The sequence below is a fragment of the Plodia interpunctella genome, chromosome Z (genome assembly GCF_027563975.2).
Source record: "Plodia interpunctella isolate USDA-ARS_2022_Savannah chromosome Z, ilPloInte3.2, whole genome shotgun sequence".
Classification (NCBI taxonomy): Eukaryota; Metazoa; Arthropoda; class Insecta; order Lepidoptera; family Pyralidae; genus Plodia; species Plodia interpunctella.
Window position 1 is genome coordinate 5,490,703 of NC_071324.2, and position 15,149 is coordinate 5,505,851.

Genomic DNA, 15,149 nt, shown 5'->3' on the forward strand with positions numbered 1-15,149 from the left:
GAGTAAAATAATACTGGAACTATCTCGGATTACTGTATACGACATATTAATTTTATAATGAATTTTATATTAATTTTCGCCAAATAAAAAATGATATAAATTTAATAACAAGCCCACTTGAATGTAATAAGTGCGAAAAAAGTAAGTCAAGGCTCCGCCGCCGCCGCTTCAAACAGGTTCAACAAAGAAGTGAAATTAAATTTACGCGGTGCAAAGAAAAAAAAACCTAGTTACAAGAGGAAATTGGCGTAGACAGTGACAAATCGTGCCGCTAGATTCCGACTCTCTCTAATACGTTACAGACTGCATATACTATCCCTGTCTATCATGAGTATATGGGTTGGAAAATTCCATGCTTAAATATGGGATTTTGGCTGCATTCATTCTAACTGATCATAACGCTACGATGACTCAAGAAGCAGTACTATCTCCGGACAGAAATATCTCCCTCTTTCTCTCACTCATGGGAACGTGTTCCCGAAGTTATTCTCGGCTGTGATGCCCTGAACCTTCTCTCAATTTTATATTTGAAAGATAAGGTTATAAATAATAATAAATAAATAAATAAATAAATATATTAGGACAAATCACACAGATTGAGCTAGCCCCAAAGTAAGTTCGAGACTTGTGTTATGGGATACTAACTCAACGATACTATATTTTTATAACATATACATATATAGATAAACATCCAAGACTCGGGCCAATCAGAAAAAGATAATTTTCATCATGACCCGACCGGGGATCGAACCCGGGACCTCTCGGTTCAGTGGCAAGAACTTTACCACTGCGCCACCGAGGTCGTCAAGGTCGAGGTTATGTTTCAATGTATATGGTTGTTTTATTAAAAACATAAAATTAGCAAAACTATCTAAATATATTTTAGTTGGTAACAAGGTGAGCATGAATTCTTCAAATACTTCGGCACCAAATGCTCTAGACCTTTGCAATCTTTTGAATTCTACAGGCTTTCAACAGGTGACTCGACTCAGACTCATCAATAACCAAATAGTAACTGTATTTATATTGTCAGGAATACTTATCTCACATTCTACTTGGGGCAAAAATGCATTTTTTGTATGTATATTTGTAACGCGATAACTTTCGAACCGTTAGTCCGATTTTGATAAAATTTAATGGGTATGTATGTCAATAGAATTTTTAAGTTCATGGGACAACAAAATCGGCTAAGCCGTTTTTGAAATATTCACAATTTTGTAAAAAAATATTGTGTTCGCGAGGTGAGTGAGGTGATATATTGAATATATAAAAAAATGTAAAAAAAATCTAAAGGATAAAATTATCGTTTAGTCACTTCGTACGACTTCGATATAAAGTGAACCTAATCTAAGCACACGCAACCAAAATAAATACAGTGTAATAAAAACACTATAATAACTTTCACCGTTGATAGTTGATATAAAACCTCAAGCACATAATATATGAAACAGATCTTCAATAAATGTGGCGACCTGTTTTTCGCCGTCTCCCGTTCCTCATTACATTAAACAACTGGTAGTAATTAACTAAACGTGTATATCGTGTCGTGTTCGTTAATTATGTGAGCGGAGATATTACTCGGGAAACAAGCTGAGTACAATACCATGGTGCTCAATGGAAAATGTGTCAAACAAAATCTTCAGAGAATCAAAACAAATATACTTTTCTTATAGACTAATACCATAACTAATTGCCCCGTTGTTCATAAAAAGTATTAAAATATATTTTGTTACTATCGGCTAAACCAATCTCGAATAATCTAAAGCAATATCACAGCTCCGTCTGCCAAAGCTTGTGCCAAGCAAAGCGGTAAGACAAACAGATTGGCTATTTATAAAATTATTATGGATTTTATAAAAAGTATCGGCCTGGGTTTTAGCCGTTAAAGCGTGATAAAAACACAAAAAGACTTTCGCATTTATGTTATTGGTATTGGATAAGGTACTTATTTAATTTTACCTGATGTCTTTTATCAATATACCTATATAAGTAAAAAAAGGTATTTACGATGAAAATTTTGTGTGCTTTAATTATAACGAAAAAACATCGGAAGGTAAAACGAGGGGAACAAAATCATTTGATAAGAGATTTCGCATTGAATCACGCTCAGATTAATTGAAAATTTGAAAAACTCACAATTTATGGCAACAGGGGACATGAAGTTAGATCAATACTTGCGGTGAGAACTGAAAATGAAAAGGCGAAATCTTTCTATCTCTCTCTTTCTCTTATCATCTATGACGCCCCATAGCCCCGAATCGAGTCGGCTTCTCTTAAACAGTAAACCTACCTTGTGATTGTACGACCGGTCTGCCTGACGTCCGCGCTCTTTGAGAATGTTGTTGTTACTTATCAGCTTTCTGGGTTTTTCATTTTGACTAGTGGACTACTGAAGCACCTAATTCCCACCCTGGGAATACCCAGTCCTCACCTAGTATACCACTAGAGTGGGAACACACGCCATTATATAAAAAGTGGAATATTACCAACCTTACTTATATTTTGAAAACTAATTATAATGAAACGCCGCTTTCTGGTTTATGATTTCCCGGAACATTGCCTAATTAAAATTTGTGCAGAAAATTGCGCACATGAACATTAAGTATTTAATTTATGCAGTCATTTTGAATAAACACTGTGAAAGCTAGCCGTAGAAATCAGTTTGCAGTGTGTATAATTTCTATAAGTTACTGTAATAAATCTTAATCATTTAAACTATACATATCAATAGAGAAATTTAATACGTGGTAATCAATGTAATTCGCGGTTAAAAACTTTGAACAACCACACACACTTTCAACATTGTTATATTACACATATAAAATAATACGCTATGTCTATTATTAATATACCACCCACTCAGATCGTAGGCCATACGTGAATGACAAACTCTACAAAACAGTGCGACGCATTGCGATGTGTCAGAAATGTATGTAACTAGCTAATCTTCGTCATGAGCCATTCGTGATCCACTGTGGTATAGTTCCCTATTCATCTACTTCTGTCTTCACTGTTCAATATTTTCAAACGTCCATAACTCATCTAGATCTCCTACTCATGCACAGTTTGCAAAGTACGGTATAATTGCCTTACCTACGGTCTATTTATTTTGCTGGAATTATTCCTAAAAGATATGGACGACTTCTGTAGCCTAGGTCATTATGGCGAACTGTTACACTAGAGATCCCACGTTTGATCCCCTCATTCATCATTTTCATGATTCAATATTCATCTGTTTAAATATACGTTACTAAATATAGATTCTTTGAGTCAGTATCCCATAACATAGGTACCGAATTAACTTTGTCGCTTTCAATCCGAGTGACATGTCAATAATATTTATTTACGTCGTGTCGCTTTCGGTCGCTCAGCTAGGATGTTGGTTAAGACGGAAATCTTTAAGAACCGAGTGAACAATATAACACGTCGCTATTTACAACTCGCACATAGCAGTAACATAAGGAGTAAGCACAAACAATTACAGTTAACTTTAACTCCACATGAAATAAACAAAGTGGAGCGAAACCAGTAAATAATTACAATCTTAGGGATGGTAGTTACGATTCCCCTTCAAAAGTAACTTTATTCTGTTCTTAAGCTATAGAACTCATAGACAATAAATTACTAGGAACTTTATACACTTTAAGGCCTTTGGAGTTTCAAGCGGTACAGTCTTTAAAATGTTCCCAAACGTAATAGCTATTTATAATCTACTTCCTGTATGTAGACAGACCTATGTATTCTTTTTTCGATTTTGACCCAAAATCGATCGGCAACTAAGATAACTTTTTTATCTATCGATATCTTAGTATTTCTTATTACTGATTGGCCTGGGTCTTTGATGTTTATCTATATATGTAGGAATTTGTTATAAAATATAATATCGTTGAGTTAGTATCCCATAACACAGGTCTCGAGCTAACATTTTGACTAACTATATATGTGTGATTTGTCTTTATATAATTATTTATTAATTATTTATATTTTAATCTATAAAAAATAAATTCGTCAACAAATACATTTTTCGAATTGTCCATATATACTATATTATATGTACGGCTACTATCATTGGCACTCAATCTAAAGTAAAGATAAAGGGAGCCAATAAGAATAAACGTTGAATCACTTTGTAACTGTACGTGGGTCAGCGTGGGGCACCTGAGGGCCTGGATAAGGTCGTTCGTTTGATTCTACTGTTTTTAAAGTAAGCGCTTATGTTGATTCTCCCTTGATTGTATTGTGAATTTTCGTGACATATCCATTTATAATGTTCAAACGTCCTGAATAATTTGTGTCTTTTTATTCGTCAGATTATTATCACAGTTATATAAAACAGGTCAAATGCTATATCTGTTATGATAATTCATACGATTAAATGAATAAAAATATTTTATACCATGTTCATCTGTCTGTCCGTCAGTCACCCGGCAATAGCCTAGATAAAACAGATGAACAGCAGAATCGTATTCTCCCGTTTCATCGTACTCGTTGGGTACGGAATCCTAAAAACAAGATCATTTACAAACACGCTAAAAAGTGTCCTGCTCCTGGCTCGCAGCCTTGCGTAAAGCGCTTGGTTCATCTCACCTTATGTAAATACCCAAACATAGCTTCGCCATCTACCTAGCAATTTGAGAGCTCTAGCCTCCAGCACCTCCATATATGGCTATATATGGAGGTTGTGGAGGCTAGAATTCTGTCATAGAGACAGTACAGCGCCACATCATTAATTTCTGCCTAATGTGAGACGCGGGCCGCTACCGACTACATTTTGTGTTCGCATACACTGTAATAAAGAAACATGTATCATATTTTGTGGCAGACTTCGGTTCTTCCAATCATTATAAATTCTAATGAACGTAACTTGATGTTTTGCTACGAAATGAAATTATGAGTCGGTCGAAAGAAGAAAACTCTGAAGAAAAACTTTGTGTGAAAGTGTTTAAGGATAACGTAATAAAGCAGATGTTCTTACAAAATACACAAATATATTTTTAATATTTAATTAAATAGAAGCCCATCACTCTCTATTTATCGCTAATATTGTAAAATTAAGCCTCGTCTGTTGTATCTGGGTTTTTCGTCCGATTTTCACAAATAAGCAGTTTGATTCCTGAGGTAGGTTGATGATTCATTGCGATTTTGCTTAAACGAAGCCGGATCGTGTCAGTAGTAGTAGTATGCATATTTAATTGTAAGTAATATATTAGCAAACATATTTAAATGTTTTATATTATTTCCTGTCTCATTGCTAAAATTGTATTAATCTGTTTTCTTTTCAAAACTTTCTTTTGAATCGCATCAGGTACGTCATTTTTATGTGAAGTTTCACTCAATAAAGCAATATGTGGACGAATTGCATTGAAACTCTTTGAACTGAAGGAACTTGTAAATAGTAGCTACATCAACATCTAACAGCGCGGTCAAATCTAAGCAGGACAAACGTTTCCTGTTGGATGCAAACCACAGACATACAAACTTATCATACATAGTCAGGCACACCTATGTCGGCAATAGATGCCTAGTAAAATTGAAAATTATCACATATTAGCGGCCCACCCGGCTTCGCTTGAGCAAAAATTTCGGAGATAAGCGTACATACAGACAGACTAGAAGTTAAAAAAAAAATGGTTTTTATTAAGTGTCCCTCTATCAGTCCAAATATTAAATACAGACAAAATATTTATATTGTTTTATTATATGTGTGTTTAGATTTCAATACGTGTGTTCTTTAAAACAAAAGTTTATTTACCTTCCCCCGTGACAAATACAACCTAATATATTCATAATTACCAATACAATAAAAACCACATTTTTAGTTACTCAAACACCCCAACATAATTCCGCATTTTAAATCATGAGGTGGTATATCAGTCAACTATGACGTTAACTTTAACATGTGTACAAAAACAGAGAGTATGCTATTTTATCCAAACGCGGCGACTCGGATTAAATGTCACCAGATTTTTTGTTGGAAATAAATTTAATTTTTTAAAAGGCGCATATCTAAATGAACATTGACGTCAATCGTTTTTCAATATGTGGTGAGTACTTTCTCGACCAGGTATGTCAATGCGCGCATAGCTAACTCCAGATTGTAGATATATTTCCGTCCAGACGTCAAAGGAGTACTCTGCCTAATGGATTGATAACATTCCAATTGACTATCCATGTACGTATGTCTATTATGTTAATCTATCTGATTCGCACCAAATGTCTGACTATAGTCAAATTACATATTCTGCTCCAAGAATAAATACCAAAAAATGTCCTCTTTTTGGGATCGTTACAAATGAAGTTTGGTAAATTCATGGTAATCATTATTTTTTTTTAGTTCTGAATCTCACGTATTTTTGGTAATGTTCCGAGATAATAAATCCTCAGGGATTAAAAAGTTTAATGTAACTAAATAAATTAAGTCCAACGTTTAATTTTGAAAATATAAATACATTCTACCGTTTTTTATAAAAGTCTTAAGATAGACTGCGTTAATATTTGATCGTAGTTGTCGTCGTAGCTGCCGCCAGTCGCTTCAAATAAGCTTGGTTTTTTTTTCACTGTTCATCCATTAGAGGGTAAATCCACTCACGCATTATTTATTACTTTATTATTAGCTTTGAATTTCTTCTCTCAGCAAGAGAGATTCACTGATCTTTCCTCATTTGTGATGACATTTTGGATTATTTTTGAAACGAATCGAAAAATGCTCTGGACATGTTCAGATGAGCGTTATTATTACGTCGCGTTAGAATTTCCCGTTGGCAAATTTTAAGATTTTCCTCATACATAAATAAATAACTCTCAAAATGTTTGAATATTTTATTGAGCTCCTACAAACGCGATTATACTCGTCCAAACACAGCCTTAAATTCTTTAGGTTTGCTATGTCACTATAGTCTACAAAGGAATAAACTTATATTACTTGGTGATAATTAAAGTGACAAGAAAATGCAACTAAAAGGAAACTAAAAGGTTTCTGAATGATGTCGCCCAGACTTTCTGCATTCTATACTTTTCTTTCTCGACCCTCAAGGTTGATTTCTTTCCCAATTTGACCTGCTATTTTACAAAAATGAAAAATTCAGTATGATGTCATTCACATTAGTCGGATGTCTACCTTCATTAGATCCATCATAAATTCTTTTCGGTATTAGGGAAATATTAAACTTTCATGATTTTAACGTCCTGGAAATTGGACGTTTAGTTTTGGAACCATTTCTGTGGAATTTCTATGTTCCAGAGGCAGATAATACATTAAACGAAGTGGGCTACCTGCATCAAGAGATGAAGCCGGCGCATTACGTTGGAATTGTAAATCCGCTCTTAAATTCTAGATGGGATTTCAATTTGCTTAATTTTATTAAATCTGAAGAACTATATTAACTATATCAAAATCTGGACTGCAATATCGGTATCCCCTGTACCACATAGTTTGTATACCAATTAATTTGACTCACGTATATTAGTTTTACACTAGTTTCCGGTTATAATTTTAAACTGGGTAAGCAATGCCCAACTACTCCATTAATATTACCAATAAAGTCGTCGTATGTGTTTCATTCCATTCAAAAATACGACCCTGAGCCATGAGGAATACGGCACCCAGGAAAGACTACACTCTATCAGTTTCTGAATGATAAATTCGACTAAGAATAAAAAATATTATTTGAATATCATCATAACTGCCAAGGTGCTTCAATATAATTTGAGATAATGATTGTTTCATCCCGGCTACAAACAGCACTCCTATTGTTTGAAACATATTCGATATTATAAGATCCCCAGCATTATGTGGAAAATAAAAATAAACTAACCTTTTAGCCGAACAATACTGAACAACTCGGCGTTATTTTTTCAGCTGCATTCGTTCAAAGTTACAATTTGTTTTTTGTTTATCGAAAATAGCAAGTGATAAATGCATTAGTGGTAAAAACTATACTAGTTTATAATGAAAGTTATTATTTGATTTTAAAGTTTCCGAGTTAAACTTAATTTTCAACAAAAAATGCTATGCTAGGTTATATCTAGTTGCGGTATTAGGGGTGAATTTGCAACTAATTTACTAGTTGGTGATCGTTGACCGTATTTTCGAATCGGATAAATTGCTCCAGCAAACAGTTTCATTAAGCCGCTCGTTAAGAGAAACTCTGTTAAGTTCTTTAATTTTAGTATGAATTATTTATCAAACAGTTACACTTCCCTCTCTCCAAGTGAATATTAATATTTTAAACTTTACTTTTTCACTTTTGATAAATTAAACTTTCTTAATCATTATTTAACCTGAAATAGGTACAGACAAGAGAAACCAAGTGACCCTTAATAGTATTTATGGGATTGTAATTGCAGTAATGGACCATGCACATTTGCGATTGTATGAAAGAATGTATGGAAATTAGATATTTGTAATAACAATAAATCTTTATTTTTGTATTTCGTATTCTTGTTTATAGTCGGATTCCTCATAACTGAGGGTCGTGGTCATTACGTGGAATGAAACACACATAACAACTTTCTTGGCACTATTCATAGAGTGGTTTGCCATTGCCTTATAACCTACATGCAATTGCTTATTGTGCTAAACTTTGTTAAACAATGTTCTGAAGAATTACTAAGCTCATCAATTTGCAGACATTATACTAAAGAATTACGTACACATACATTTCTTTTTATCTATGATACACACAATATTTCATACGACATTCATAACTTTTCCATAAATTAATGTAATGAAGGCAATTCTCGACAAATGTATATTCAACCTGAAAAAGAAGTAATAGGAATAATGCAAATTATATTATGACGACACAAATATCTCTCACTGTGATAGAAAGCCCATTGAGTCATCTCCAAATAAGAAGGAGCCATGTAAATGTTAAACGTAGGGTTCGTTCGACATTTTATTTGGCAGCGCAACACGTACGAGGTACGGACGTCGTTCGAGCTAGCTACTGCGGTTCCGATGCGGTACCGCCGGAAAATTTATGTACCACTGAGCGTGCAAGTCTAGTCCCGCACCGCGAGTCTTCGCCCCGAACCACGCTGGCGCAAAAATTTTGCAGTTCTCTCTCTACACTGCGGCTTACTCTCGACGATCTCTAACCGACCCACCCATTTACACCGCTTTGTAATGAAAATAGCTGCGAACAAACGGAAATGCTAAAATGTTTTTAGTAGGCATAGTATCCTTAGGGGGCCTGCCTCGTTCAAATATTAAGTTTCGTAAGAATTTTAAATTAGGGCATTAGGCGAGGCGTCTCAGCAGAATTAAACATTAATAATGCTATTCGACCGAAGTCGAAGGAAGGCATGTATGAATTTTTAATAGTAATTCTCCTTTGCGACTGGCAATTAATATAATGAGGTAGCAAGTTTAGCCAGCCAAACGATGTTCTTTCAGGCTACTTGGTTTATATGAATGTTTGTTAAGATAAGTTTTGAACATGTATTTTCATTACATTAAATACATTTTGATGTAAAAAGCTGTGACGCAACATCTGATTATAAATTCCGTAGGTGTTAATAAAAGTCGAGCGTGCGCTAATACTGAGCATCGTAATTAAATTTTCTTGTAGCAGGGTTCTGTGATGGGTAAGTACATATGATTAAAACTTTTAATCATGTTATAAAATACGTAAGTCCCACGAAATTTTCCCTTATTTGATGAGAATGATGAGAGTTCGCTTGCAATAAAATATCTGTTTTTAATAATATGAAACTCCTTGTACAAACAGTCTAAATTAAACCAGCTGTTGAACTCTTTGAATTGTCACTTTCTGTACATGATTGTTGTATGTATAAAGTGTCTGTATAAAGTTATAGCCGAATCTCTTTTGGAAATTAACCATCTTAAAACGCTTGCAAAAATAATCATTTAAAAAACCGTCTATACATTAAAAATGTCATCAAATCATGTATAAAAACACTCTCGAATAATTTATCTTTCTAATACAGAAAAATGAATTTAATCAAAAGATTTTATTCCAATCGAATGTTCTGATTCTGATCTTTTTGTTGTATATCAAAGATGTCACAGATACACAGACGTTATAAAATTCACAACGGAAGGACTGCGTCGGAGTACCTAAACATAAAATAAGCACACGATTGATTGAAGTTTCTACTTATTGTTATTGAAATAAGTCCTTAGAAATAGAAAATCTCCCATTATTCCTAACCATCCAATATTTATAACTGTCCTAAAAATCGAATATACGTTTTTTTATTTATATTACCTCTGCACCCTCTAATTCCTGAAAATTTTCATGTAATTTTAAGTGTGGAGAAGAATATAGAGTACCTTTTATCCTGGTAAAATAACTGTTCCTTAAAAGGCTTTTTCGTTCACTCTTTTATAACTAGTTATCAAAAAACTTATTCACGACTGCATTTCTATACCATTTGCTAACTAACATAAAGGATTTTGTATAAATAATATTAAAGGCATTGGTGTTGAAAAATCGATCACAGTCAATAGCTTTGGGACACGTTTATGACGTTGTAAAGACCCTTATAAATTCAAGCACTAGTCGTAAAAGAGATAAAACGGGAACAAACATCCAAAAATTAATGTGAAGGTCCGATCACCAAAATTATATATCATAAATCTAAGAGAGTGTACAAGTTATTATTAAATCAGAAATAATCCAATGTGAACACGTAACATGTAGGTGTAATGTAGGCCACACACGTCTTGACATCGTCGTGTCGTTAACTTGTTTAGCTTTTATGTATATCGATCAGTGTTAGCTATATATATAAAAGCGAAAAACACTCATGTATCACGAAATCTCGATAACTACTGAGCCCATGAAGATGAAACTTGGCAGGAAGCTAGATTGTGACTAGGAGACGTCCGCTAAGAAAGTAAAGTAGCCAGTTTGTGTGTAATTTCGTCATTTTTGAAGTGAGACACATGAAATTTTTGATTTAAATTTGTTGTTGGTAAAAAATAATAATACATTAATTCGATTTTGAAAATTACATCCCTAAAGGGGTGAAATAGGGGTTGCAAATGTTTGTATGGAACTTCGTCATTGTTGAAGTGACACGTGCATTTTTTTATTTAAATTGGTAGTTGGTAATCTATATGGTGACGAGCTCGGTAGCGCAGCGGTAAAGTTCTTGCCTCTGAACCGAGAGTTCCCGGGTTCGAACCCCAGTCGGGTCATGATGGAAAATGATCATGAACAAAAGCTAGTAATGTAAATATAAAGTTGACAAACTCATATACACCCACTTATCACGATATTAAAAAAAACTAATATAAGTACTACATTGAATTGACTTCTCAAAAATATATATTAAGTACGATAACAATATAAGTATTATTTCATTTAAAAATAAGTTGCGATTGTAAATACAGCTTAATACGATCTAGTCTCTACCTCAATAACATTGAAAGAACTTTATTACGTTATTATTATACTTCATGAAAATTTAAAAACAATAATTCGAAATAGTACACTATTCACAATTAATCGGTTGTAATATCACAATATACGTGTGTAAGGCGATGAGTACTTAGAGCGAAGATGAGACCGTCGACAACTCCATACAAAATTGCCTTCATGTAAATAAGTATTATCATGTTATAATTAAAATCACCTTGCGACAACGGTCTCGCGGCTAATTTGTCTTTGTAATAAATTGTTTGTTTTTGTCCCGCCAGTTTCACGTAATTTGTTCCTGTGTCATTTATCACGTGGCGGCGGTGGATTAGGTTGAGCAGCGCTCACATCCCGCTTGCAAGATTAACGTCATAACGCATCTGTTGCTATAGACTCGGCTTTTACGAAAAAAGCAATCGAACACTGAAAAAACTCAATGATAGATCTTCAATAGAAAACCATATTATTAATGCATGTGCGTTCAAACATATTATTAATGCATAACCTACTTCATTATTTTTGTTTGACGATAACCTACCATCAGACAGATTATGGAAGAACGCATCAAAATCAATTCTGCCTTTGATTCTTAGTACTGTATGCTCAGTACGATTTACTTTTTCCTATATAATTGCCTGCCTTCAATATTAGCTATAGATGAATTTTAATTCTTGCCACGGATGTAATATAGATAAATTAATATCTCATAACTAATAATTTTATAATAAAACATTTAATATTTATTGTAAAAATAAATCACAAAGGACTAGGGTCGTATAAATCTACGTTGAAAAAAGAATCCGCGTAACATCACCCAAAACAAAACGATTAAATTGTATTATTGCGATAAAGAGAAACACATCAAAGGAAAGAAGACAATTCGAAAGGCAGAGCAAGTCCGCCGAGCAAATAACATGGATAAATGATATTTTTACCAACAAGATTACGTACATAAAAGGAGGCTAGGTAACGACAAAATAAACACACGTTTGTAAAAACAATGCCGCGTACAAAACCGAATTTGAATTTCTCCCTTTGTACCTCTCCCGTGTATTATATTTTCGTTTTATTAAAAGCAGGAGAACAAACAAAAATTTGGGGTTGTTTCTCCGTCCCCTCCCTTGGCCGGCGCAGGTTCAGTACGAGGCGGATCTCTATGTACCTGTTAAATAATGTCACGCACGCATATTACACATTATACTATAGTATAAGGTAATATATGTATAATGTATGTATAATGTAGTAAGGTATATAAGGTACCAGTCATATTTATATACCAAGCTAAGTTTGAAGATGACCTTACCGACTTAGAGATTTGTATTATTTTTTGTCTTCCTATGATAAGTCAATTATTGAATTCTGAAAAGTATAATTTTGGATTGTATTTTTTTTATGTATTGTTTTTTTTTTTGTTGTCAAGAAGTTTACGAGAGGACAATAAACGTAATACATTCTATGTCACAAATAAAATTTACCTTGGAAAAAGTTAATAAAATGTTATGATAATTTATCACATTTTATGAGGTAGGTATCTATTTATTTAATGTTAACAAACTGAAGCACCAAGCCAAAGTATAATGAAATAAACGAGCCAAAGTTAATAATAGATTATTACGAAACCACCTTCTCTACGGCACATTACGATATAAAAATTGAGCATTTAACTTTAAAATAGTTTCCAAATTTCTAATAGATTAGGTACCAGCAGGTCATAAAAATCCCAGAAATAAATTAGATTGTAAATGAAGTAGACCCAAGGTAACACTCTGGTTTAAACTTGCTAATGTAACAATAATGTTGAATTTTGGTGTAAATTTGTTCTTAAATGAACCTTGAAAAGCAAATACATGTTTGAAATTCCTTGTTTGAAACTAAATAAAAGCTTTTAAATAAAATAAAAAATTCCTCGCGCGCTTTGTGCTACAGGCCTTTTAAAATATGGTGCCATTTCAAAGAACAATGATGATTGATTATGTGCTTCCTGTGAGTATTGTTTCAAAATTTTATTTTAAGCATCGCCGCATATTAAAACAGCATTTTCATCAGCGGTGAAATAAAATTAAGTATGGTATTTCAGGAGTGTACAAATATGTACGAAATGTTATCAACATTTTTATATTTCTTATTGTTCGCTGTCGGCTTTGGAGATAGGATTGTATTTGGCAATGCGATCAAAGACATTGAAGTCGAAAAGAAATATATGTGAAAATGCATATTATAAAAAAACGTTATAATTTCAAAGTAATCTTACTTTCAAGAAAAACTTTCTTTTCATAAATAAATAATCTACTCCACTTTATTTTCATAAATAAATAGTAGTGATATGTTAGTGACAAAATGTAATGTGAATATTTGCTTGTCCTCAGCTGAATTGGGCACCTGTGAGGTGCCGCTGGGCATGGAGAGTGGCATGATCTCTAACGAGTCCCTCTCTGCCAGCTCCAGCTACGACCAGAGCGTCTCTCCTCTCAGCTCCAGGTAAGACTTCGGACTTCGACATCATCGCAGTATTGTATGTAGTTTAATGAACGTCAACACAAGTCAATGACAAATACATAACACGTCTATGCAACGATGCAGTGAAGCCAGGTCCTATCATTGTTTAATAACATGTAAATAAACCGGAACTTGCTGAACATCATTCTGTCAACAAATTGCCCTGAAGGACCCCTACTGACATAGATTATATTTCCATTTCTGTGATCTGTTTAAGTTCAGTATTAACCCCGGTTTAAAAAATGAGTATCAGTATACTGACGTAAGTATTACAATATTTACTATATTTAGCTCTGTATGTGTTATTTGATTCGATCTTCCAATTACGATATCAACTTAATCAATTTCACTAAGAGATACTTTGTCCAATAGTCCCGCATAATACCACTTTGTAAAATTAACCATGAAATCAATACACGAGGCGTCTGTCTATTGTTCTCAAACAATAAGTGATATGTAACCAAGTCGTTACAATAATTAAGAATACCAGAGCCGCAATGCTCATATTTAGCTTGAACAATTAACAGGGGTTCACATTCGACCCTGAGCCCGCATAAGCCACACGAGACAATAGCGCGCGAAAACTCGCATGCCGTTCAGAAATTCACTAACAGAAAATTAAATTTTCATATGAATTCGGAGCGGCCGTGATCCTACAAAAGCCTTTAGGAGCTTGACTCCCTAAAGATAACAAGATGTAAGTACGGACGGATGTGCCAAAGCCTTATCAACTGAACCACTTTACATAGGGTCAGAGGCGGTTTAGGAAATACTACGTTAATTCACCGTTTAGCGCTCTTTGTTCCCGGCTACCTCCTGATGAGATCACAGTGGAGATATTCAAATGAAATGGCCCCGACACAGGCCCGCCGTCTAGCGTCTGTTGACAAACGAAACACCGAAACGTTAGACTATTTACTCGGACTATAACGCTAATTTTATTTGCGTATGCAACGGCGTGCTCTAAGGCGGCGTTTATAGAATTTAAACTAAAGTTTACCTTTCGCACAAACAGAATTAATTTAAAAGCCATGGGCTAAACAGTCTCTGATTGAATATCTCAGGCTAAAAATTAGTGTGTCTAAGCTGAAACCGCGATGTTTCTTTACGGATAACAGCACGATTCTTTTTCTGAAGATTAAAGAGACCTATATCTAAATGCAGTCACTCAAATTACATTTGTAAGATTATTAGTTTTTTATAGAAAAATCTATAGTTGACGTATTTCTAATTTCGGTGTACTGTTCACAATCACTTTGTTTGTGA

The 15,149-nt window shown here is 33.9% G+C and overlaps 1 protein-coding gene across 1 annotated transcript in view; it reads left to right on the forward strand.

Moving 5' to 3' along the window:
• The window catches only part of LOC128682999 (discoidin domain-containing receptor 2-like), a 184,092-nt gene that overhangs the window by 104,867 nt on the left and 64,076 nt on the right, over positions 1–15,149 (forward strand). The window contains exon 3 of the mRNA XM_053768111.1: positions 13,754–13,865. Within this exon, the coding sequence (XP_053624086.1) occupies positions 13,754–13,865 (112 nt within the window). The remainder of the gene's footprint in view (positions 1–13,753; positions 13,866–15,149) is intronic.